Source organism: Neomonachus schauinslandi, chromosome 14 (assembly GCF_002201575.2).
Source record: "Neomonachus schauinslandi chromosome 14, ASM220157v2, whole genome shotgun sequence".
Classification (NCBI taxonomy): Eukaryota; Metazoa; Chordata; class Mammalia; order Carnivora; family Phocidae; genus Neomonachus; species Neomonachus schauinslandi.
This window is the reverse complement of record NC_058416.1, coordinates 73,236,188-73,259,537: the sequence shown is the minus strand read 5'-3', so window position 1 is coordinate 73,259,537 and position 23,350 is coordinate 73,236,188. Positions and strand designations below refer to the sequence as shown.

The following is a 23,350-nucleotide window of genomic DNA, read 5'->3' as shown; positions in this document are numbered from 1 at the left end:
AAGAGGAGCATATTTTGGTGGAGAAGGGGACAAGGGGGATTTGGGGGACCAGGTCTGGGGCTTTAAATCAGTACGGCTAGTGGGGTGCAGGGTTGAGTGGCCTGGATGCCTAAATGAGGAGCACGAGAGGGCCAGGGGAGGTGGGGGGGAATGTGAGAAAGCATCACAATAGCAGAGCCCCTGTCGACCTGTCACACTTCACAGGCTGTCACCCGGCCGTTCTGGGAACAAGAAAGAGGGCTGTTGTTTATGGATTACTTGCTACATTGTATGCAGTATGGCAAGCACCTTCCACCCGTGAGCCCCCAGCTAGTCCCACAGCACAGCCATGCTGAAGTCATTCCCACTTTATAGATGAGGAAACTGAGGGTGGGGTAGGTGGGGGACAAGACTGGCCTGGGGTCAGACTGTAGGTGATGGAGAAGACATCATGGAGGAAGTGACTATGAAATGGGTCTTGAAGGATGAGTAGGAGTTCACTTGTCGACAGGGAAGAGCATTCCAGATGGAGAAACAGTAGATGCAAAAGCACAGAGGCAGAAAGGAACGTGGCATGTTTGGGAGCTCTAAGACCATGGGAGTTCCCGAGAAGTGGGGTGTAGAGCGTGGGCAGGCGAAAGAGAAGAACCTCAGAAGGTGGGCTGGGGGACTATGAAGGGCTCTTTAGGCTTAACCACACAGTTTGGACTGTGAGAAACGAGGAGGAACGGGGGCCTTTTGAGCAGGAAAGGACACTATCAGATTACAGAGATTCTCCCTTGGGTGATTTCTGGGAGACAGTACGGACAGGGGGCTGGGTGGAAGAGAGGCACAGCAGTTTAAGACAGCAAGAGAACGCTTAGGGGATGATGACGGACACCATCTCTAGGACCATGAATAGAGAGCAGAAGAAAGATGCAGGAGACTAGCCCGTTGTGTCGATGAGCTACTTGAGGCCTAGAGTAGGGACCTGGGGGTATGGGATAAATTGTTCTCACGCTTCCCTCTCTGGGTACAGAACCCAGTGGACACCTGAGAAATTTCAAAGTCCAGTTTCCCTATTTCTGCAATCACATGGACTAGTGGGCTGAGAAGACATATGAGCTTCATTTCCATTTAAATTGAAATAAGACATGTCAAAGGTGGCTTGATGATTACCACCCTGAACAATGGCTCTCTGATGCGGGAAGGATAGAGTCGGTGTATGTAGTACAGATAATTTTTGCGTTGGAGACTTAATTATGTTGATATAATTATTCCTCTGTCAGGAAAATTGGGTGGCACAGATATGTCATGTTTGCATTTGAGCAGAAAAAATGAAATGCCTCCTTCTTTTTTTTTTTCTTTTTTCCAGGAAGCAGTTGGGTGGGTGACTCTGGGGAGTCAGGGCTGGGGTGTTTGGAAGTTCACTCCAGGTCAGGATGGCTGTCTGTGGCCGGCAGGGCTTTGTGAAGGCCCTGCAGGTGTCAGCCTTGAGAGGGGTGGGCAGTCCTTCTTTGCCCCGGTCTAAAGATACTGCATCAGAAGTCCCAGCCTGGGGGGCAGTTTTAGGGCTGGGAAAGCTCTGAGCTCTGAATAGCTAGAGCTGTAAGGAAGTTTAGAGAGTTGGGTTTATTTTATTTTATTTCACTTTATTCTATTCTATTCTGTTCTATTTAAATTTGAATTTAATTTAACTTGCAAACCTTGTGATTCACTCATAGCAAGTTGCACCCTCCTGCCTCGAAGCCTGATCACCTCCCTCCCCCTGGCTGTCCCCTTCCCATTGGTCTGAGAGAACCTCAACCACATTCCTTGTACAGGGGTCTAGGGCCTGCCCGAGGAGTCTGTGCCCCCTTGCCACTCCCCACCCATTGGGGGAAACTCAGGACCACAAGAATCACAAAGCCCCCTCCTCATCATTGGCACCGTGGCACCATTAATTGCTCAAGTGGTGGGGGCCGGGGGTTTAGGCAAAAATGGCTCATGATCCAAAGTGTGTGAAACAGAAATAGTAAAGAGAGGAGCTCACTTTCCAGCGGAGAGAGGACCTAGGTTCTAGTTCTGCCTCGGTCACCCAGGGAGTGGCCCAGCAACCTCGGCCAGGCGGCCTCCTGCTCTGGCCTGGTATATGGTGTGTGTGTCCAGGGCTGCATCAGTGATGTGTGCAAGCGCATGGCAAGTACGCACAGCTAGACCTTCCGCAGGCCAGATCTTCACCAGCTCGATGTTGAACAGCCCAAGCTGCCTAAAATGTTCATTTTCCAGAATGCTGTAAGAGCCTTCAGGTGATAGCTGGGGGCATTTTAAAACAGTTAGGAAAACGGGCAGGGAGAAGGAGGGCTGCAAGCAGGTGTCTGGAGTCCCAAGCTCTTCTGTCTCAAGATAATGGGCAATCCTGGGCAAGCCAGACTGGTGAGATGGGGATCCCGGGCTTCCCTGCTTGTCTGCACGGCTAACTCCATTCTGCCTTTAACATAAAACCGTTTTATCTGAATGGGTGTTATATAGATGTATCTAGACACACGTGTGGAAATGAACACAGGATGGAACTACACCAACCTGGTCATTAAGAGTAACAGACTTAAGGGCAATTTTTAATGGTTTTTTTTTTTTTTTTGCCACTTTATTTTCTAAATTCTCCATAGGGAACCCTGTTGGAACTAGGAAAGAAAAGCAATGGCATTTCAAAGAAAAAGAAAAGATCAGATGGTGTTGTATCCGTGTGCTAGGGCTGCCGGATCAAAGTGCCCCACACTGAGTGGCTTAGAAAAACAGAATTGTTTCCCAGCTCTGGAGGCCAGAAGTGTGAAATCAGGGTGTTGGCAGGGCTGTGCTCCCCCATAGCTGTTGGAGAAGGAAGGGCTCCATGCATCTCTCTTAGCTTCTGGTGGTTTGCTGGCTATCTGTGATGTCCGTTGGCTTGGAGATGCATCATTGCAATCTCCTGTCTACACGTGGCGCCTCTCCCTGTGTGTCTTCATGTGGTTTTGCCTCTGTGCCTCTGTGTCTTTTTCTAAATTTCTCTTCTTTTTATAAGGACGCCAGTCATATTGGCTTAAGGGCCCACTGATAAACTTATTTTGATTTGATTACCTCTGCAAAGACCCTGTCTCCAAATACAGTAACATTCTGGGGTACTGGGGATTAGGATTTCAACTTATTTTGAGAGGCGGGGGGGGACACAATTCAACCTATAAACAGATGTGTTTCTAGAAATGGGAGGAAGTTCAGGATGGCTATGGTGTTTTCCTTTGTGGGTCATAGAGTCCATTGAGATGGGGCCTATACGTGAAGAACGGCCAGTGTTACTGTGTTTGTCAGCTTCCAAGATGGTGCCCAATGATCCCCCACCTCTCGAATTCACCTCCCTGCATAGCCTCCTCCCATATTGTACCAGACTTGGTCTGTGTGACCAACAGATGGTCAGTAGTGAGGACACAGGAGGCATGTCCAGGAGGGTTGAGTAAATTGTGGCAGTGTTGGGAGTTGGGGTTGATGCTGGTAGATGGACCACTGGATGAAGTGCTTAGCTTGAGGATGCCTGGGTGGCTCAGTTGGTTAAGCGTCTGCCTTTGGCTCAGGTCATGATCCTGAAGTTCCAGGTTCGAGCCCCACATCAGGCTCCCTGCTCAGCAGGGAAGCCTGCCTCTCCCTCCTTCTCCCTTGCTCCAACCCCCACTCATGCTCTTTGTCTCTCTCTCTCATACACAAATAAATAAATAAAATCTTTAAATAAAAAAAAGAAGTGCTTAGCTTGATAGCTCATACAGTGGACTCTGGCCCTAGAATGCCTGGGTCTATGCAGTGATCGATTGGACATGCCTGCCACTGGTGTAGTAAAAAGGGTGGGAGGAGTTGTCAGGTATTGACTGACCCTTTGGAAACAGGCAGGCCTGAGCTTGGATCTGTGTGTCACTTACTGGCTGTGTAACTTTGGGATCTTTGATGAGTCTCTCTGTGTCTCTTAACCACATGATAAACATAGAATCAAACAATTAATTTGCAGGAGGGTGATGAAGAAAGGACCTTGCATAGTGATGACCACCTTCTCCCTAGTCCCTTTTTTGTTGAAGTTTGGGCTCTTTTGTCATCTTAAATAAGAGAATCGAATGCATAATCTTGGGTGTTCTACTGGGTACACCAAGTCTTTCCTTTCCCAGATTGAGACTGAACACTCATGTTAGTGCTTGCTCCATTGCCAATATGGCCTTGAACTCTGGCCAGGACACAGTTCACAGGGCTTTTTATTCCCCCACAGCCTCACTTCTCCCAGGCAAGTGACCCTGGGACAATTTGAATGAAACAGTGGCAGTTCCTCATCATCTCCTCATTTCTTTCTGGGCAAACTGCCCCTACCTCTGGAGACACAAGCATCCTTGGATAAAGCAGGAGCGATTAGAGGCAAAGTAGAAAAGAGCTGTGGGCTGGGGTCAGGACACCTGGGTCTGGCTGCAGATCACTGTGTCTTGACTGCACAACCGTGGGCAAGTGATTTGACCTTTTTGAGGTTCAGTCTGTTCATCTGTAAAATGGGGATAATGAGGCTGCCGTGGGAGGCACTGACCAGGTGGTCCAGGGGATTGTTCCTGACAGGGTAGACAAAAGTAAAATCCTATATTTTTTAACTTTCTGATCAGGAAAGTCATTCATATCCTTTGCAGAAGGTCTGGACAAGTATAAAAAGGGAAACAAAAATCACCTGATATCTCACCACTCAGAGATAATAACACTGCTATTACTTTGTTGTAATGTTCTTGAGTTACTTTTATGTTTTTGTATTGCACTTGACTGAGGGCTTATAAAGACCATGTGAGATGAGACATTTCATACATTTAGCAGAGGACCTGCCCATGTGAGAAAATAGAAATAAATATATTCATGTAATAATTTAATAAATATCAATTAAGTAGAGGTGCGTGTCAGACCGGGACTGTTCATGCATATGTATCTGAATAGACGCACGTGCACACAAGTTCATGTGTATTTATATGTATTTATACTAGCAAATGTATTTGTGTGTAAGGTTTTTTTTAGTGCTGGCCTCTGTAACATGAAGTTTCTATATATTTTTAGTGAATCAGAAGAAAATGACAAAGTGAGTTTTCATCAGGTTTCAGGGGTGTTTCAGATAGTCTGATCTATAATATGAACTACATGAAATTAATTTTCTTGGGTACACCTCGAAAGGATGGAGAGTCCTGTGCATTTGCAGACAAGAGACCATTGTCCCCTAAAGATGCCCTAGGCAAAGAAAACAAACAGTAATTTTAAGTATTAGCCTCTAATTGAACATCATAAAAGGAGACGATTTTAATTGCAGCCACTAATTATGGTATGAACGACCTCCCATGGGCAGCTCTACGTGGCGTGCTCCAGGGGGAGTAGCTTGGGAGTTTAACAAGGGTTAATGATTCTCTTAAGCAATGCTGGGGAGGTCAGAAGTATACACACTACTTCCGCTGTATTTATCTCTGTATGCATGGTGTGTATTATGTATGCATTCGTGAATGTAATACCCAGGTCCCTCCTTCATTCACCATGTATAGTCATGCAGTGACACCATTCATTCGATCCCCAAATATAGATTGAGTGCTTGCTATGTTCTAAACACCAGCAATACAGAGAGATTAGGTCCCTGTAAGAATGTAAGCTCCAGAGAAGTTGGGACTTTATCTGCATGACCTGTGTGTAGGTTGGTGCTGGCACATAGTAGGTGCTCAATAGATGTTTATTGAGTGACTGAATGGCATATGACTATATGTCTACATGTAATGAACATATAATATATATAGTAATATGTTGCGTGTCATTACAATGGGTATATCACCATTACTGTAGTTATAGATTAACATGGGAATATGATGTATTTATTAGTGGGTTTCTGCTGTATACATCTTACTATCTGAATAGTTTCATATCCTAATTTCTCCCCCAACTTCTTCATGCTTCAAGTCTCTAAAGAGAGAATAACAGAGGAGACCAGCTTCACACGTGGCCTCAAAACGCAACCCTGTTTGCATATGGCAGCCCTGATTCAAACCCAAGCATTGTTAGTCACATGTCTTGAGGGTGGAAGAAAGCCCCAGACTCCCAGATCGGAGAGCAGGCACCTCCCTTGTGTCCCCTTCTCCTTTTGGACCTCCTCTGTGTTGCCTGAGCTGTCTCTGGCCAGGGCCTTGTTTGGTCTGCCCCAGGGACAGTTTGGGGCACCATATGCATTCCCCTAATGACTTGGTCTCTGCAATCAGCAGACTTTGCTTTTCAAGTTGAAGCAGAAAAGGTTAGCTGATTGCTGATTGCACAGACTTTAGATTTCCCCAATCCATCTCCTGGAGGTGTTCCTACTGGACCTGATCTGAGTTCCCTGGGCCCCGTCCTTGGTCCATACACCCTCATCTATGGATGGTGTTCTTGCTCACAGCTCTCCTCACTCTGTCTAATTAACTCATCCCCTACGCTGCCCTTGGTTGCATCCATGTCTTTCCTCTGAGGGGCACTGAAAAACCTTTGGAGCCAGAGTCCTTATTCGCCTGTGACCTTGGCAAACCTCAGTGATACACTGCTTCTCACCCTAGTTGCTCCTCACTCTCCTCTGAAGAAATGACATGGTAGCAATGGTGGCCAAGCCTTTCCTCTCTGGCGGTCAGAGAGGTTGAGTAACTTGCTATGGGTCACACAGCCAGTAAGGGGCAGAGCTGGGATTTGAACTCAGGCACGCTACTTTGTCTTTCACAATATTACAGATTTGACTTGTCTCAGCCCCCCCCCTTTCCTCTGCCCCTCTGCTTCGTCCCAGCCCAGAGCCAACCATCCCTGAGACACAGTGCCTGTCCCCGGTGGTCCTGTCCTCTGCCCACCAGGCAGCTCCATGAGGGCTAAGACTTTAGGCCCTTGTTGCTGTCTCTGCATGACATTGCATGGGCAAAGCTCCCCCAGGCACAACTGGGAGGGGACAATGGTGCTCTTTTCTCATCCCTGGGCTCAGGAGGCATAAAGAGTTGTTACCCAAGAACCCAAGATCTGGCCGCGCATCCGAGCTCTGTGCTCTCCCGGCCGCATGACCTCACACAGGCCATTCTGCTGCTCTGCTCTCGCTTTCTTCAGCTCCGAAATAAACATTCACCGCATGCCTAAAACAGCCCGGACGTGAACTTCGGCCAGCATCTCCGAGTCTTACAAAGACACAGGTGCCCCGTCTCCTGGGAGACCGTGGTCAATTCTGTCGCCCTAGGAAGGAGCTGAGCTCAGACAAGTGCTCCTCTAAGCTACTGGGAATTTTGCACCCAGCCATTTTTCTAGGTGTCTTTAGGAGCTGACATGCCAGTGTCCAGAGGCAAGCGCCTCCCCAGCCATCCCCCGGTGTGTGTTATTTCCTATGACAGCCCACTGGCCTCCTGCTCCAGGGGCCCCGCCTTGGACCAGCTCTCACCTTGTCAGCACCAAGATGAGGATTTCACAGCTGGTAACTTCAATCAGCCACAGCACACTCTGCCAGCTCCTCGTCACCCCCTGCCTCTCTCCACGCTGCTGCTTCTCAGCTCCACTCAGCCCTGAGCCTTCTCACTCTTTGCTCGCTCGCTCTCTCTCTCATTAAAATTGGGAAACCTCAAAATCAGATGAAAGGCACAGACCCACAATACCACGAATAGACAAGCCACTCCGCAAGGGAGAGCTCTGCGTGTCCCCGTAATGGGGAGCAGCCCTAGTCCTCCCTGACTTTCGTTGGGGGGTGTGCACACGTTGCCCCAGAAAGATCACTGGCAAGACCGGTCTTTAAATCCAGGCTCTGCATGTTACTGCCCCGAATGACTTCACTGGCCTCCACTTCTTCATCTGCAACAGAAAGAAAACTAGCCCAGGTTGCACAGCTAGGGATTTAAATGGGCAGCTGGGAATGGCGCTTAGATCTGACCCTAAATCTTTATATTTTCACCCTTCCACACTCTCGGCAGTTGGTATATGTGTGTTCCTTAAAGCAACAGTTAACAGGGGCGCCTCGGTGGCTCAGTCAGTTAAGCGTCGGACTCTTGATCTCAGCCCAGGTCTTGATCTCAGGGTCGTGAATTCAAGCCCCGTCTTGGGCTCCATGCTGAACGTGGAGCCTACTTTAAAATAAATAAATAAAAACAGTCAACAAGTAATCCTTACATAATTAGAACGGCTTAAAAGAAAAATTTTATCCATAATCCCCCCCTTCTTCCTCATCTATAAATATCACCAGCTTCCTAAGTGTTTTTCCAATTGTATGTGTGTTATTTGCAGATAGATAGGGGCATGATATTTCCTGTTCTATTCCGTTTGCTTAACATTATTCCACAGAAGCATTCCACGCTGCTGCAATCCTTACTTCAAATGTTAATGTCTGCCTAATGGCATCAAAGAGACATGCTGTGATCCCCCTAAGTATTCCCAGTTGCTGGATGATGAGGCTGCTTTCAGCTTCTCCCTGTCCTCCATCCCACCGCTCCAAGCATCCTCTGGTACAGACCTTACTCTGCCTTTTGATTGCTTCCCTGTAGGATTAATTCCCAGCAGGTGGGATTCTAGGTTTAAGCCGAGGTTTCTCAGACTGGGCACTACGGACATTTGGGTGAGGCCATTCTCTGTGGAGGGGGCCGTCCCGTGCATTGTAGGATGTCGGGCACCATTCCTGCCTCTACCTGCAGCACACCCCGCCCCCCCGACAAACTGTGACAACAAAAAATGTCTCTAGGCATTGCTCAGTGTCTCCTGGGCTGGGGAGGGGGGGCTGGCAAAATCACCCTCAGTTGATAATCATTGTGATAAAGGGTGGGGGTGGATGACATATGCTGCAAATGGAAATCAGAGATTTTCCAGAGTCTGGACAGAATCCAATTAGGACAAGATCAGAGGAGAGAGGGATGAAACCTCAGAGGGTAGTCAGAAGCACCAAGCTGGAGTGCCAACACCACCATTAAGCCTTTGCTTCCCCGGGCCTCAGTGTCTCATCTACAAAATGGGAGTAATAATAGTGACCCATCTGCCAAGCTTTCGAGCAGTGAGGGAGGTCATCAGGGTAAGACGCTCAACACAGTGCCAGGTACAGAAAGATCTCAGTAAATGGCAGTGACCTGTTTGCTCTGGGAGGAGCCCTCTGGCTTGTCAATCTTTGCCTTTGCTGCCTCTGAGGATTCAAAGTTGGGGGAGTCGGCATGCAGAGTTAAAAGGGAACCATTCTTGTCTGCCTCCCCCCCCATACCCAACTGATCTCCCACTCCAGATCCATCTGTGAGGCAGACGAAGCTTCCAGAACCAGCCTCTGTGACTGTTCTGGGAAACGGTAATTGGTCCGTACATTTACTCATCCATCCAAAGTGGGTGGTGCAGGTTCAGAGCATAGCTCTGGGGTCAGACACACTGGGCTGAGACCTCCCAGTGTGGGCGAGGGAGCTCTGGCTGTGGGCCATGCCCTCCTGGCCCCCCAAACATCCATATCCTCTATAAAATTCAAAGCATCTGTCTGAGGGTCTGTAAACCCATCTGTATAGAGGGGATACCTCAAGGGGTGCCCACTACGTACTAGGTGCTCAGTGAACACTAGGCTCAGCCTAGGGTGTGTCTCCTCCCCAGAAGCTCTGGCAGGTGGGTGAGTTCTTGTCCAAGGCCAATGTGTGCTTATGGTCTCTGCCTCCAGGAGAAGTACGTGGAGGAGCTCGCAGCGGTGAGACAGACCCTCCAGACAGACCTGGAGACGTCCATCCGGCGGATTGCCGACCTGCAGGCAGCCTTAGAGGAGGTGGCGTCCAGCGACAGTGACACGGAGAGGTAACCTACGGGGGCCAGGTGCGGCTGGGTGCAGCAGGTGGACTCTGCCCTGGAGCATTCTACGGTCTTTGGTGGACAGAACTCCCGCTCTTGGGTCTGGGGGCCACATCTGCGGGGAGACCCAGATGTGTTTAGTGGTAGGACGGATAACTGGCTGGCTTGCATGAGGAGGGACAGGACTTTTGCTTCCCCTCTGGTGTCAGCATCTCCTTGTTGCCACTAAAAACACCTAGCCTAGCTCTCCGAGCCTTTGGGGAGGCAGTTGGGGGAGTGCTTGCAAAGTGGGCTGCCGATTGTGATTGTGGGCAAGTTACATGTCTGATCTGGGTCCAATTCCCTCACATACAAAGCGGACCTAATACTTTGGACCAACCACAACAAACTGCTCTATTTTGACTTTGGATGTGCAGATTGACCTTTCGTATGCTCAACCCACTGCCTACCTCGTAGGGTTGTCAGTAAGAGTCAAATGAGGTACCAGATGGACACCACTTAGAACAGTGCTGGGAGTGCACATGAGCTGTCAGGATGTAAGCTGTGTTTGTGCACATAATGGGCATCTCTTCACAGAGGCAAGAGCTGATTCAGAGATACAAGATTAGACAGCTGGTGATGGGCCAGACCACTCAAATTCAATGTCAGGGCTTCTCTCCTTCCTCAGAAGACAGGTTGTTTCCTACCATCTCCACTCAAGTCTCGAGCTGCCACAGGCCATGGGTGGGCTGCTCACCTGGAGGGAGTTTGAGGCGTCACAGGTGGGCACATGGGCCCGGGCTGTCCAACCCCTGCAGGTGGCCCATAGTCCTGTTCCCCAGAGCTGCCTTTGTAACCTTGGCATGTTACTTCTCTGGAAACCACAGCTGTCTGTCTGGCTGCAGTTCTCTGTCCCCATCCCACCCTCTGCCATGAAGCCCAGGCAGCAGGGAGAGCATTGCTTTGGTAAGAAACAGCGTGCCTTAACCTAACCTTCAGATGTGGCTCTGTCCCTACACACACCTGCGTGGGCTGCATCGGCCACCGCTCCCTCTTGGTCTTTGTCTCTGTGCGGGATGATTCGTGTTGCAGCCAGAAGAGTCTAGTATCAGACCATGAGTGCAACCCTCTCCAATTCCACGAGGACCCTGAGAGAGGTTCAAGGCCACATAGCAAATTAGCATCGTGCACCGGGTGAGAACCCAGGGCTGCTGAGTTTCCTACCCTAGACCTTTGCCTGTCACACCCCCTTAATAAGGTGAAGAAGGGGCCAGCTGCTGACATGCAAGAGGCATGGGCTGGAGATGGGCAGTGAGGGAAATAGTGTTGCAAGTTAGCTGTGGGTTAGCCAGTGGGAAGAACGGGTAGAGCTGACCATGCCTGGTCAAGGAAAAAAAGCCTGGAAGGAAACACACCGACATTCTAATACCGATGGAAGGCATTACTGCTGACCTAAATTTTTGTTTTCTTCAAGCTTATATATTCTATAAGCTCTATATATTCTAAAATTTCTGCAGTGAACATACCCACACAGCCCTAGCTATACTAGGGTCCTCTTTAGGATATTTTGCTCATATAAGTTATGGACTTTATTTTTAAATTTTTTTAAGATAATTTATTTCAGAGAGAGAAAGTGAACAGGGTGGAGGGGCAGGGGGAGAGGGAGAGAGAGAGTCCTAAGCAGACCCTGCACTAAGGGTTGAGCCCAATGTGGGGCTCGATCTCATGACCCCGAGATCACAACCCGAGCTGAAGCCAGAGTCAGTCACTTAACTGACTGAGCCACCCAGGTGCCCCTAAGTTATGGACTTTAGACCCCTGATTTTATAATGTAAACACATCCTTTCCTTGATGCGGTTCTGGGCTGGTCATAAGTTGCTCAGAGATGTGTAACCTCAAACTTTCCCGTGAAGATGTTCATGCTCAGCATCAGTCAGATGGAGACCCAGTGGGCTCTCCATGTCCTTGCCTTTAAACAAAGGGCTTCATCTAAGAAATCTCAGTTTGTGCAAAAACAGCTTCCATGCACAATTCTAAGTACCACCACCATGCCCTGCTAATTTGCACGGTGACCAAATTTTGGTGAAATGGCAAATACTGGTGTTGCACCTGCTTCCTGGCTCATGATTACATTTAGGATGTCCCATGTGCCGCCCTCCCTGCAGTCTTATTAGAGTCCTGACAGAACTCACATCTGTAATTATAAACCCTATTTTCAATATTACCCACTTGATGCTGGGGCTGGATCTTCCATTATTAAAGACATTAGCACTTTTGCATTAATTATAGTGAGAATTAATGGTTATATATACTAGTATTTTTTTTTTAACCAATGAGCAAAACTTTGGAACCATTTTTACTTGCATAGCCAGAGAGTGCTTTTCTTTTCCTTTTTTTTTTAGAGAGAGAGCCCAAGTTGGAAGGGGGAGGGGCAGAGGGAGAGAGAGAAACTTAAGCAGGCTCCATGTTCAGCATGGAGCCTGATGCAGGGCTCGATCCCGCGACCCTGAGATCATGACCTGAGCCAAAACCAAGAGTCAGACATTTAACCAACTGAGCCATCCATGTGCCCAGCTTTTCTTTTTCTTTCTTCAAGTTTTTATTTTAATTCCAGTATTGTTAACATATAGTGTTATATTAGTTTCCAGTGTACAATACCGTGATTGAACAATTCTATACATTATTCAGTGCTCATCATGATAAGTGTACTCTTAATCCCTATTTCAGCCATCTCCCTGCCCTCCTCCCCTCTGGTAGCCATTTGTTCTCTAGAGGTAAGAGTCTGTTTCTTGGTTTGCCTCTCTCTCTTCTTTTTTCCATTTGCCCATTTGTTTTGTTTTTTCAATTCCACGTATGAGTGAGATCATATGGTATTTGTCTTTCTTTGGCTGACTTATTTCACTTAGTGTAATACTCTCTAGCTCCATCCACATCATTGCAAATGGCAAAATTTCATTCTTTTTGATGGCTGAGTAATATTCCTGTGTGTGTGTGTGTGTGTGTGTGTGTGTGTGTGTGTGTGTATACTAAATCTTCTTTATCCATTGTCTACTGATGGACACTTGGGTTACTTCCAGAATTTGGCTACTGTAGATAATGCTGCCATAAACATAGAGGTGCATGTATCCCTTCGAACTGATGTTTTCATATTCTTTGGGTAAATACCCAGGAGGGAGATTACTGGATCATAGGGTAGTTCTAGTTTTAATTTTTTGAGGACCCTCCATACTGTTTTCCAGAGTGGCAGCACCAACAGTGCATGAGGATTCCTTTTTCTCCACATCCTTGCCAACACTTGTTTCTTGTGCTTTTGATTTTGGCCATTGTGACAGGTGTGAGATGATAGCTCATTGCGGTCTTGATTTGCATTTCCTGATACTGAGTGATGTTGAGCATCTTTTCATGTGTCTGTTGGCCATTTGTATGTCTTCTCTGGAGAAATGTCTGTTCATGTCTTCTGCCTACTTTTAATTGGATTCTTTGTTTTGGGGGTGTTCAGATTGCTTTTCTGATACATGGAAGTTATCAATGAAATAAATGAAAGTTATCAAAATAACAAAATAGGAAAGAGGCAGAGGACCTGTGCTTAGAGGTGTGGATAGAGGCTGGAGAGAAGGTGTGACAGGAGCAGGGAGCGCATTCTCGCCCGGAAAGTGAGGTCCCAGTGGTGGGGTCACAGAGGGTTATAAGTATCACTCCAGTCTCAGCTCATAGGGGCTCCTCTAGAGCCTTAAAAGGACCCGCCTCACCCTCACCTCTCGGTAGGAGGTACTTTCTCTCTTTCCGCTCTGTGCATACCCATCCACCTTTTCTGAGCTCCATACCCTGGATCCCCGGGAATGCCCTCTGAACCCCAGCTTCCTCTGCATTTTCGTGATCTTCTGTCCCAGTAGGACTTGGTCCTGACTCTCTGCGCTGTCACTTGGGTTTGAAAGAGAGGCAGAGCCGAGATTTCACCTGTAGCACAGGAATAGGGGGGAGACCAGGGAGAGAATTGCCCACAAAGAAGTCTCGACACATTTCGAAGAATTAATATTGCACAGACCTTGTTCTCTGGTCACGCTGCAATTAAACTGATTATCAGCAATAAAAGGAAATGCATGCCTTGCTAGGCCACAGAGACGCCGTCCGGAGCAGAGCCCCAGGTCCTACCCCCGGTACCACCCTGTCCTCTTCCCCTCTTGACGGCTCTGCACTGTACTTCCTGCTTAATTGTCTCATCACCTGGGGTACGTCCGCAGTTTGGATGGGAGCCCGAGGGATTTGGCAAGGTACCTCTCCAAACTGAGCTCTCAATTAGGATTCACACCCACCCTGAGGGGAGAGAGAGAGTGTGTGTGTGTGGTGCTTCTGCTGGAGGTAAGGTTCTTTAAGAGGCTTGTTCAAATTATGAAAAGTCGCATTCCCCATGTTGGGAATTAGATCCGAGCGTAACAGGCCTTCCAAGGCTGGAATCGCGGTTATGTGCTCAGAAAGCCAAGTGGCCCGGGCAGCGGCATTTAAACACGTGCCATCCTGCACTCGGGCTCTGTGTTGTGCCTTAGATGGCGGCGTCAGCCTCCGCAGATTAATGGGGAAATGCTTTAAGCTGGTCCCCCGGGGCCCGGAGCACACTCATTACTCATGGAGGGAGGGATGCATCGGCTGACAGCCCCGTCTACTCCTGGCCCAGGGTCTGCAGCTGCTCTGCCTGTCACCTTTCTGGGGGTTTGGGGTGAGGGGAAGGGGGAATGTGTGGAGAGGTCAATGGACAACCTCTGACTCCTAGGTCAGCGGAGAGTGTATCAATTCCAGCTGGCCCGGTCAGAGACGAATGCTCTAGAAAGGTGTCTTCTGTCACTGTGTTGCGTGTAAGTTGTATGTTTCTCAACATACCTCCTGTTAACTGGGCTAAAATTAGGCTGCAGTAGGATAAGTAGGAAGATGTGGGCCTCACCACACGTGGCAGTTGCCACGTCATTCTGAGTTGATTTATTTAGCAGTAGGCCCAGGTTCTGGCCAGACTGTAAAGCTTCCTGCTACATAGGAAGGCAGGCTTTGGAACTGCTCACATTCCCTTTCCTAAAACTCCCTACCTTCTAATTTGCACCCTGTGAGCTCCCTCCCGCCCCCTTGAGTAATAAGCATGCCCCAGGCCTGGGGAGAACAGCTTAAAGCATCTCTCCATTATTCTAGAAGGTTGATGCCCCATTCCCAATGACAAAATGGGGCCCTGGTGCAGGATAGCACACGTTTAAATGACATCCCAGAAGCCGTCTGGCTTTCCAAGGGTCCTTCCAGCTTGGGAGGCCTGGATACCCAGCTAATGGGGTTCATGGGGAGTCAGGGCTCCAGCCTATTTTATCCACTCTTGCCTTGTGGGAAATGATGGTGATTGGGATGAGAGCTACTCCCTGCTGAGGACTGACTTGGTGCCAGGCTACGCAACCTACTTGTTTTGCAGACGTTGTTCTCACAACTTTTGAGGTTGGTACCCATTTTATGGACCAGGACACTAGAGTCAGAGAAGTCAAGGAGATGGCTTGGGTTCACCCAGCAAGTGATGGGGCCATGATGGTCTCCAGGCCGACCCCACCTCCCACACTTCCAATGAGCAGGCTCTGCTGTCATGTCCCATGGGCCCCTTCTTCCCCCTTTCTCTTGTGAAGGTCTTCATTCTCCACCAAGTAGTTAACTGGCCTGTCACGCTGGAGCACATGTGTCTGTCACTGTGACGGGGGCCAGTGCATTCTTGTTACTTCCCAGGCAATGTGTGCATTTAGATTGGAATTTTCTGACAAAGACTCGTGCTAAAAGAATACAACAGAAGACATCTAATTAATTACCTTGCCTATCAGCAAGCCCCTGTCCACCAGTGCCTGGCACAAGTTCTTTCTTGCCACATGCACCAAAAGTGAGAGAAAGAACCACTGATAGGTCAGGAGACAGGGTTCTGTCCTGGCTGCACCAACCAATAGATCTGGACCAGGTCATCTGTCCTTCCTGGGCCTCTGCTGGCCCAGCCAACACATTAAAATCCTCATCATTGCCACCACCATCATCACCATCGATATTCACCTCCATGTTTTGTTTTTAAATATTTTATTTATTTATTTATTTGAGAGAGAGAGAGAGAGAGAGAGAGCATGAGTGGGTGAAGGGCAGAGGGAGGAAGCAGGCTCCCCACTGAGCAGGGAGCCCGATGTGGGACTCGATCCCGAGACTCCGGGATCATGCCCTGAGCTGAAGGCAGACGCTTAACCGACTGAGCCACCCAGGTGCCCTTTCAACTTCCATGTTCAGACAGGAGGTAACAGTAAGAAATAGGCAAACATGGAGCTTGCAGCCCAGAGACTCTTTCTTCATAGGGTAAAAGGGTCAGTGGATTTTGAATTCCCTCTTAAGTGGAATCCCCCCCCCCTTTTTTTTTTACATCAGCACAAACTCCTATAGAAAAGTTTAGCTTAGGATGGAGTGCAGAGATGAAGGTTCAGGGTCAAGTCTCCCTACTCCCTACTCCAGCTCTCTTCCTGAACCCTTGGGAACCCCTGTGAGGTCTCCCATTTGGTTCCATGAGTCCCAGGACCACACAGAAAAAAAAAACTGCTTCTGCCTGGAAGCCTTTCCCCTCCCCCTACCTCCAAGGTGTAGACCACTGCAGGGTGAAGCCGTAAGTGCTCAGACCGTAAAGTTTCCAGAAGCTCTCCTCAACCCAGCCTCTTTATTTTAAACATATTCTGTTTTGTTGAGACCTTCTAAGATGGCGGGTAGTATGGGGCGCAGACCGGACACCCCCCCTTGGCCTGGATGGTAATTGATCAGAAGTTGACAAGCAGAATGCGTAGCAGACCTTGACTTTAACCTCAGCAGTTCTGTGAAAATTCAGTGACATGGGTTCACAGGCGAAAGCAACCAGTGCACAGATTAAAATGCCTATAAAAATATAGGATTATTTTCCATAAGCATCCATACCGGTATCTTTTTATTTCTTATGGCTGGTTCTCCTCCGGAGTCATGGGCTTGGAAGGTACTTATAAGGATTGCTGATAATCTTATGCTCTTACAAGATTGCTTCTTTAGGTTCTTCACCATTTTTTCCCCCACATGGTGATAAAGGGTATAATCGTCGTTGATACAGTAGTGATGGGTCACGCCTGCTGCCTGCTTATTTCTCATTAAAAAAAAACAAACATTGGCTCAGAAAACCCAGTGCTTTCTGTTAAGGCAGAAACCAGCACTGAGATTAGCTATTGTAATAGTCAGAGTCTGGCAGGAGCCTGAGGCTCGTCCCAAAAGAGGGAGTCTAATAAAGGGACTATTTGCAAAGATATGGGCCCTGTGTAGGGAAGCACCAGGGATGGTACAGCACCCAGGGGCTCATAGTCATGTCTGGGAGCATATAGGGAGGGCTGCCAGGCAGGAGAAGCTCTGGCTTTGGTTGAGGGCTGGAGCCAATGCCAGGAGAAGCAGTAGGGAGAATTCTAAGAGAATAAATACTCCAGCTTCCTCTCTTCCTTCCTCCCCTCCAGTGGCCATCTGAGTTCCCTAGTGGTCACACCCAAGGGGAAGTCACGGGGCAGGGAGCCCATGGATGTGACCTGTCTAGATCAGCCTTTGGGGCACACAGGAGGATGGACAGCATGAAGTGGAGAAGGAATGGAGAGAAGACGTCTCGAAGTAAATGCCTCTTTATTCTGGGGTGAGGGGAGAGTCCTTTCAGAAGGGGACAGATTTAAATGCTCACTTCAGCCATGGGGGTCACACACATGGAATCGGCAAGGGTAACTAGTGGTCACGAATGAACACCAGCACGTGTTTTGATTAGTGATCTTCTCCTATAAAGACTTTCCTGGGCTGGGTTCCATTAAAGATTGTTGTTCAGTCAAATGAAGTATGTCAGAGAGAACTTGTTTCCTGCAGAGCTCAAGGCAAGTTGCCTTAGGATTATGAAGATGTTAGGTTGCCTGGACACCCTCTAGGACCTGTGAGCACAGCCTCTTTTAATCCAGAGTCCTGGAATCCTGGGGTGGGAAATGGGCCTGAAGCACTCCCCCACACAACATGCCCCAAATCCCACCCCTGCTGCAGCCAGGCTTTGCCATTCCTCCCAGCCTGTGGCCATGAGGAAACTTGTTCCGAGTATAACTAAGCCTCTCTATTAGGACACACCATTTACAACTCAATGGCTTCGGCCACAGGTGTCTTCAGGTTTTTTGTTTTTTTTTTTTCTTTCAATCAACATTCTAGAAGATTTAACCTTATTCCCTGGAACCTGTCTGCTTCTGAGGTTGCCTTGTCTACCACATCCCTAGCTTCTCTGGCTTCACTGGAACCAGTGTACTTAGCCTGGGTCCTGTGTACCAGGAGTTCAAGGGAGTGGTTGTCCAGGCCTGAGGTCTAGATGATACCGTGAATTCTCAGGTATTGGGCTAAAATTTGAGTCAGTGCTTGTTCATTCGGAGAGGCAGAAGTGGAAGTTCTATAGTCTTTATAAAAGATTCTCAGAAATAAGCCTCAGGACTCCTGCTTTAACCACAAGTGCACCCTTTCCAGTGTATATAATCATCAAGTATCTAAGCTGGACCAGGCCTCAGCTCACTGGCCCAAACTCCATTAGTTCACAGATGGGGAAACTGAGATCCCAGGTAGGGAAGGGGGGAGGGGTCAGGCCACCCAGCGAGGCCTCTAGGATTTGGTTGCCTTTTCTCTCCGTCTCTTATTCTATCCACAACCCTTGCCCAGCAGAGCCATAGAAAGACTCAGGACTCTAGCAGGATTAGAGTTTGATCTACTCATGTGGACCGCTTCAGTTCACAAAGTGGTGTTTTTAAGTAGTTGGTTAAAAGCTGCATCAACACTTTGTATATAGATCCCCGAGAAGATTCAGGGTCACTCACCAAAGACACTTTTGTCCTGTTGTGGGTTTTTTTTTTTTTTTATTGGCACCATAGCAAGTGGTTACAAACTTCGTGTCTTAAACCAACACAGATTTTATTATCTTATAGTTCTGTCGATTAGAAGCCCAAGGAGGATCTCCCTGGCCTAATTAAGGTGTCAGAAGGGCTGTGTTCCTTCTGGAGCCTCTAGGGGGAGAATGCATTTCCTTCCCTTTTCCCATTGGTGGAGGGTACTAACACACCTTGGCTTGTGATACTTTCATCATCAGAGCCAGCCACAGGGACCTAAGGATCTTGGGATCGAGGATTAGGACATTGACATCTCTGGGGGTTGCTATTCTTCCTCTCCTAGGGTCATTCACAAAAGCTGCTTTCGTGACACTGGAGAAGTCACAGCAGACTTTTCTTTAAAAGCCTAGAGAGTAAGTATGTTAGGCTTTGGGGACCCTCTGATCTTTCTTGCCACTACTCTGCTATTGTAGAGCAAAAACCGTCATGGGCAAAATGGAAATGAGTCAGTGTGGCTGTGTTTTAATAAAACTTTATTTATAAAAGAAACATCTGTAGGTTGGATTTGGTCAACGACTGAAGTTCATTGAATTCACAAAGCATTGTCTGAGAGAATTTCTGGTCTGGCCTGAGCCCTGGGGCCAAAGGGATGAATAAGACATGTTCTTGGTTCATGAGGGGCTCTTGCGGTCCTGGTGGAGACAGACAGGTGTGAATAGAAGCCCCCAGGCTGACTGGCCCTTGAGGGTAGGGACCAAGGAGCCAGAGGTACATCCCTCGGAGAAGCGACCGGGTTTTCTAAGGAAGGAATTTCCCAGATCCCACACAAAGAATAAAGCTGGGAGGCCCTGGCCTGTGAACCAGGGTTTAAATAGGGTCTCAGATATCTGGGGTCATGGTTTGGCTGTCTACACCCACACACTGGGCAACCACCTTCTGGTTACGAGCATGAGGTTAATAGCTCTTACAGATCTGGGACTCAGTGCTGCGTGACCTTGAACAAGGGTGCCAGTTTCCTTATTCACTAAATGGACCTAGGCGGGATGGTTAGATGAGATCGCATGGAAAGCGTACTTGTTAAATGAAGGGATCCTCCCTCCAGAATAGCTACTCCTGTAATTAGTCTCGGAGTTTCCCAGAATGCCCTGGAAAGCTGGCCTCCTGCCCTCTTGTCTGATTCACAAGCACTCACAAAGAACATAAAACAAACGCATTTCCATTGACAGTAATGACGCTGTTAATAATAGCAGTACCAGTTGTCCTAAAGCAAGAGCAGTGATAATGGTTGTTGCCTTTTAAGCAAAACTATTTATTTGTCAAGAACCATGCCGAGATCTTGATAGGGGTTATCTCGCTTCACAGGAAGCATCTGCTCCACCACTCAGCCCTGTTCATAACCACATTTTACAAAGGAGCACGGGAGGGTTGGAGAAGGCAAGCGACTTGCCTGAGCTCACACAGCGGCAAAGGAAGTGGGACTCAAACCCAAGTTGGTCTGACACCAAAGACCACATTCTTCCCCTGGTAGCACAAGGATGACAGGCTCTTTCTTGTGTCTCCTTTAGTGTCCAGACGGCAGTGGACTGCAGCAGTGGCAGAAAAGAGACGTAAGTTAACCCCGAGGAGAACGCTGAGCAGTTGACATTGAAGTCAAGAACCAGCCCTTGGCTCTGTGTCCAGTCTGCAGAGGGAACATCCACACCCACTTGGAGAATTACTAGCAATGCCCATGATTGCTTGGACTCCATGGTCATAACACATGGCACTGGGGACATGTTATTGGATGGTGCAACTTCTTTTAGACAGAGAGAAGCCCATGACTTATCATGCCACCATCCCCCTCAAATACCTTCAGTGGTTCCCTGTTGCCTCAGAGCAGACTTTTTAGACTGACATTTGAGCCCCACACATATCTGACTCTTACCTCCCTCTCTACCTGGGACTCCTACTTTTCATATCATCTGTGCCCTGCCCCTTTCCAACTCCATACCTATGTGTATGCTGTTCCTTCCAGCTCAAATTCCTTTCTCCAGGCCCTGCAGGTCAAGCCTTAACCTTCAAACATGTTGTGGCTCAACTATCATTACTTAATGCCTTCCCTTATGTCTCCAAGAAGCAAAGCAATGCTCCTTCCTTATTCTCCTCTACTTTCTGTCCCTTTCTATGGCATTGATAATTTTCTCCTTTATTTTGTGGTTATTTCTATAGATGCATACTCTGCTAAGACAGAGTCTTGAGGATAGGATCAATGTTGGGTTCATGTTTATAGCTCATTCCCATGGTTCCTGGCATAGAGTATTCTATAAACAAGCAAATGAATTTATAGACAGACACAAATATGGATAGATATAGATACAGATATCAATATTGATATAGATATCAATAGATATAGTTGAATGAGTATAAACCTGCAAATAAAATAATCATTGAGTACCTACATCAATGACAGGCCCACACAAGGCCTAATTTCAGAATTAGGGGACATAAAAGTAAAGTCTCTGTCTACAAAGATGTTCTGGTTAAGGCAGGCAAAGAGTTAAGACCTTCACACTTGACATATTTCATGGACATATCATTTGGTATAAAATTCAGTGCCAAATTTTACTCTCAAATCAGAGTTGCCTCAACATCTGTATCAGAGTAGGCCAAAGGTTAGTAGCATGGGCATTGGAATCAGAGAGACCTGGGTTTGCATCCCAACTTCATGACTAACTAAGTGGGTGACCTTGGCAAGAACCAAGTTGGCCTCCTCAAATCCCATTACTCTCATCTATATAATGGGGATGGCACTGGCTCCCATCTCTCAGGGATGTTATTGTGAGCACTGACTGAGGTTATGCATGTATAGCACTTAGCACAAGCCTGGCTTATGCTTAGGGGTGAATATCTAGTTATTGCTGTTACTGTGGTTGTCATCGTGCTGATAGCATCCTGTCTTCTGGTTCTAGAGATAACATCTCCCTCCTCAGCTCCCAGCCAGAAGGCAGTCTGCAGTCCTGGTTGAGCTGTACTCTGTCCCTGGCCACAGATACTATGAGGACCCCTTCTCGACAGTCAGCCAGCAGCAGCCACATCCTCAGCTCCAGGTAAGAGTATGTCCCTGCTGCCTCTGGAATGCCAGTAGCTTGAAGAATCTCATACTTTGAAGGTTGTTGTTCACATCTTCCATTTTCTCCAGCTAAGGCAAGGTCAAGCATGGCCTTGGACAGTGTGAGCTATGACCCTGCCACTTCTTAGCTGAACGACTTTAGACAGGTCAGTTGTCTTCTCTGAGCCTTCATTTCCTCATCTGTGCAACAGGAAATATAATTCTGTTTACTGCTCTGAACAGTTGAAATGATGAGGCTCTAATGCAGCCCTCCCTAAAGCATGGTTCTCAAGATGATTTTTAAATAGCATGTGGTGAACATTTTTAAAATAACTATGGATTTATTATAGTTGCCTTCTATCTAAAGCAAGTCCTACTTGTCTCCCACTTATAGATTGTTCTGGATTTAAATGTTTCTTTTGTAAACATATTCACTTAGGCATTTCTGTATTTGGGGGGTTTTTTAATGGTGAATCAGTATTGAGACAGTTAGGCTGGATGATTTCTCCCTCAGAGGTTTTAGCTTTGTTCTGAATGTCAAGGTTTTATATTTTCCCCACCATGGAGGGAGATGGATTCAGTTACAGCCTGAGATGAAACTCTTGCAAATCTGTAGGATTGCCAACAATAGGTTCCTCTGACAACCAGGCCTTGGGATCCACTCTTAGTTTAGGATTTAAATCCATCTTCGCTCTTGTTTTTCAGCCAGCTTCATTTCTCTCAGCTCATTTCGTTTTCCTTTTCAAGGGCGGCCCTCTTGTAATTAGGAGCTAATGGCCATAAATCAGAAATTATGGATTAAGCAGATGCGTAATTAAGATGAAATGCACACTGCTTTTGTGATAACAGAAGAACCAATGTGATAAAGAAAAGTCCCAGACTCAAGGGGCAAACTCAGACAACCCCTTCCTGACTTGAAATGTGTTTGCTCTGAAGGGGCGGGGGGGTGGAAACATCTCTACAAAAAGAAGGGGGTGGAAGTTCCCGCTAACCTTTTGGGCATATTCAGCAAATGGCAAATGTCTGACACATGCCTGCAGATAATCTTAGGCTGAAAAGTTTGATGTTGAAAATATCAAAGAGAGACTCCAAGAGTGGGGATGCATTGGGGAGTTAATTAAAGCAAGATGATCTGATTACTGCTCTTAATTAAAAACAAAGACCTGTATGGAGAAAGAGCCACCTCCTCTGTGAACCCCAAAGGATGAGGACTTTTTCTTTCCTGATAAATACATACCCCTGTTTTTCCCCATCAGCCAGTGTAGAGGCCGCAAAAACAGCACTGGGGGCGGCCATAGCAGGATGGGAATGCTCATTAACATAAAATCTGAGTTTCGTAATTAACAATTGGACAGGCATACCTCGCTGTATTGTGTTGACCGTAGTGTACGGACAGAGAGTGCGTTTCTTACAAATCGGAGGTTTGTCAAGCAAGTCGATCAGTGTCATTTATCCAACAGCATTTGCTCTGTCTTTCTGTGTCACATCTTGGTAATTCTTGCAATATTTCAAACTTTCTCCTTACTATTATATTTGTTATGGTGATCTGTGATCAATGATCTTTGATGGTACTATTGTCATAATTCTGGGGCACCACGGATAACATGTCCATATAAGACAGTGAACTTAATCCACAAATGTTGTATGTGTTATGAAT

The 23,350-nt window shown here is 47.5% G+C and overlaps 1 protein-coding gene across 1 annotated transcript in view; it reads left to right on the top strand.

The window, feature by feature from the left end:
* The window catches only part of MYO18B (myosin XVIIIB), a 239,894-nt gene that overhangs the window by 196,003 nt on the left and 20,541 nt on the right, over positions 1-23,350 (top strand). The window contains exons 39-41 of the mRNA XM_021703505.2: positions 9,617-9,747; positions 20,171-20,212; positions 21,554-21,691. Of these exons, the coding sequence (XP_021559180.2) occupies positions 9,617-9,747; positions 20,171-20,212; positions 21,554-21,691 (311 nt within the window). The remainder of the gene's footprint in view (positions 1-9,616; positions 9,748-20,170; positions 20,213-21,553; positions 21,692-23,350) is intronic.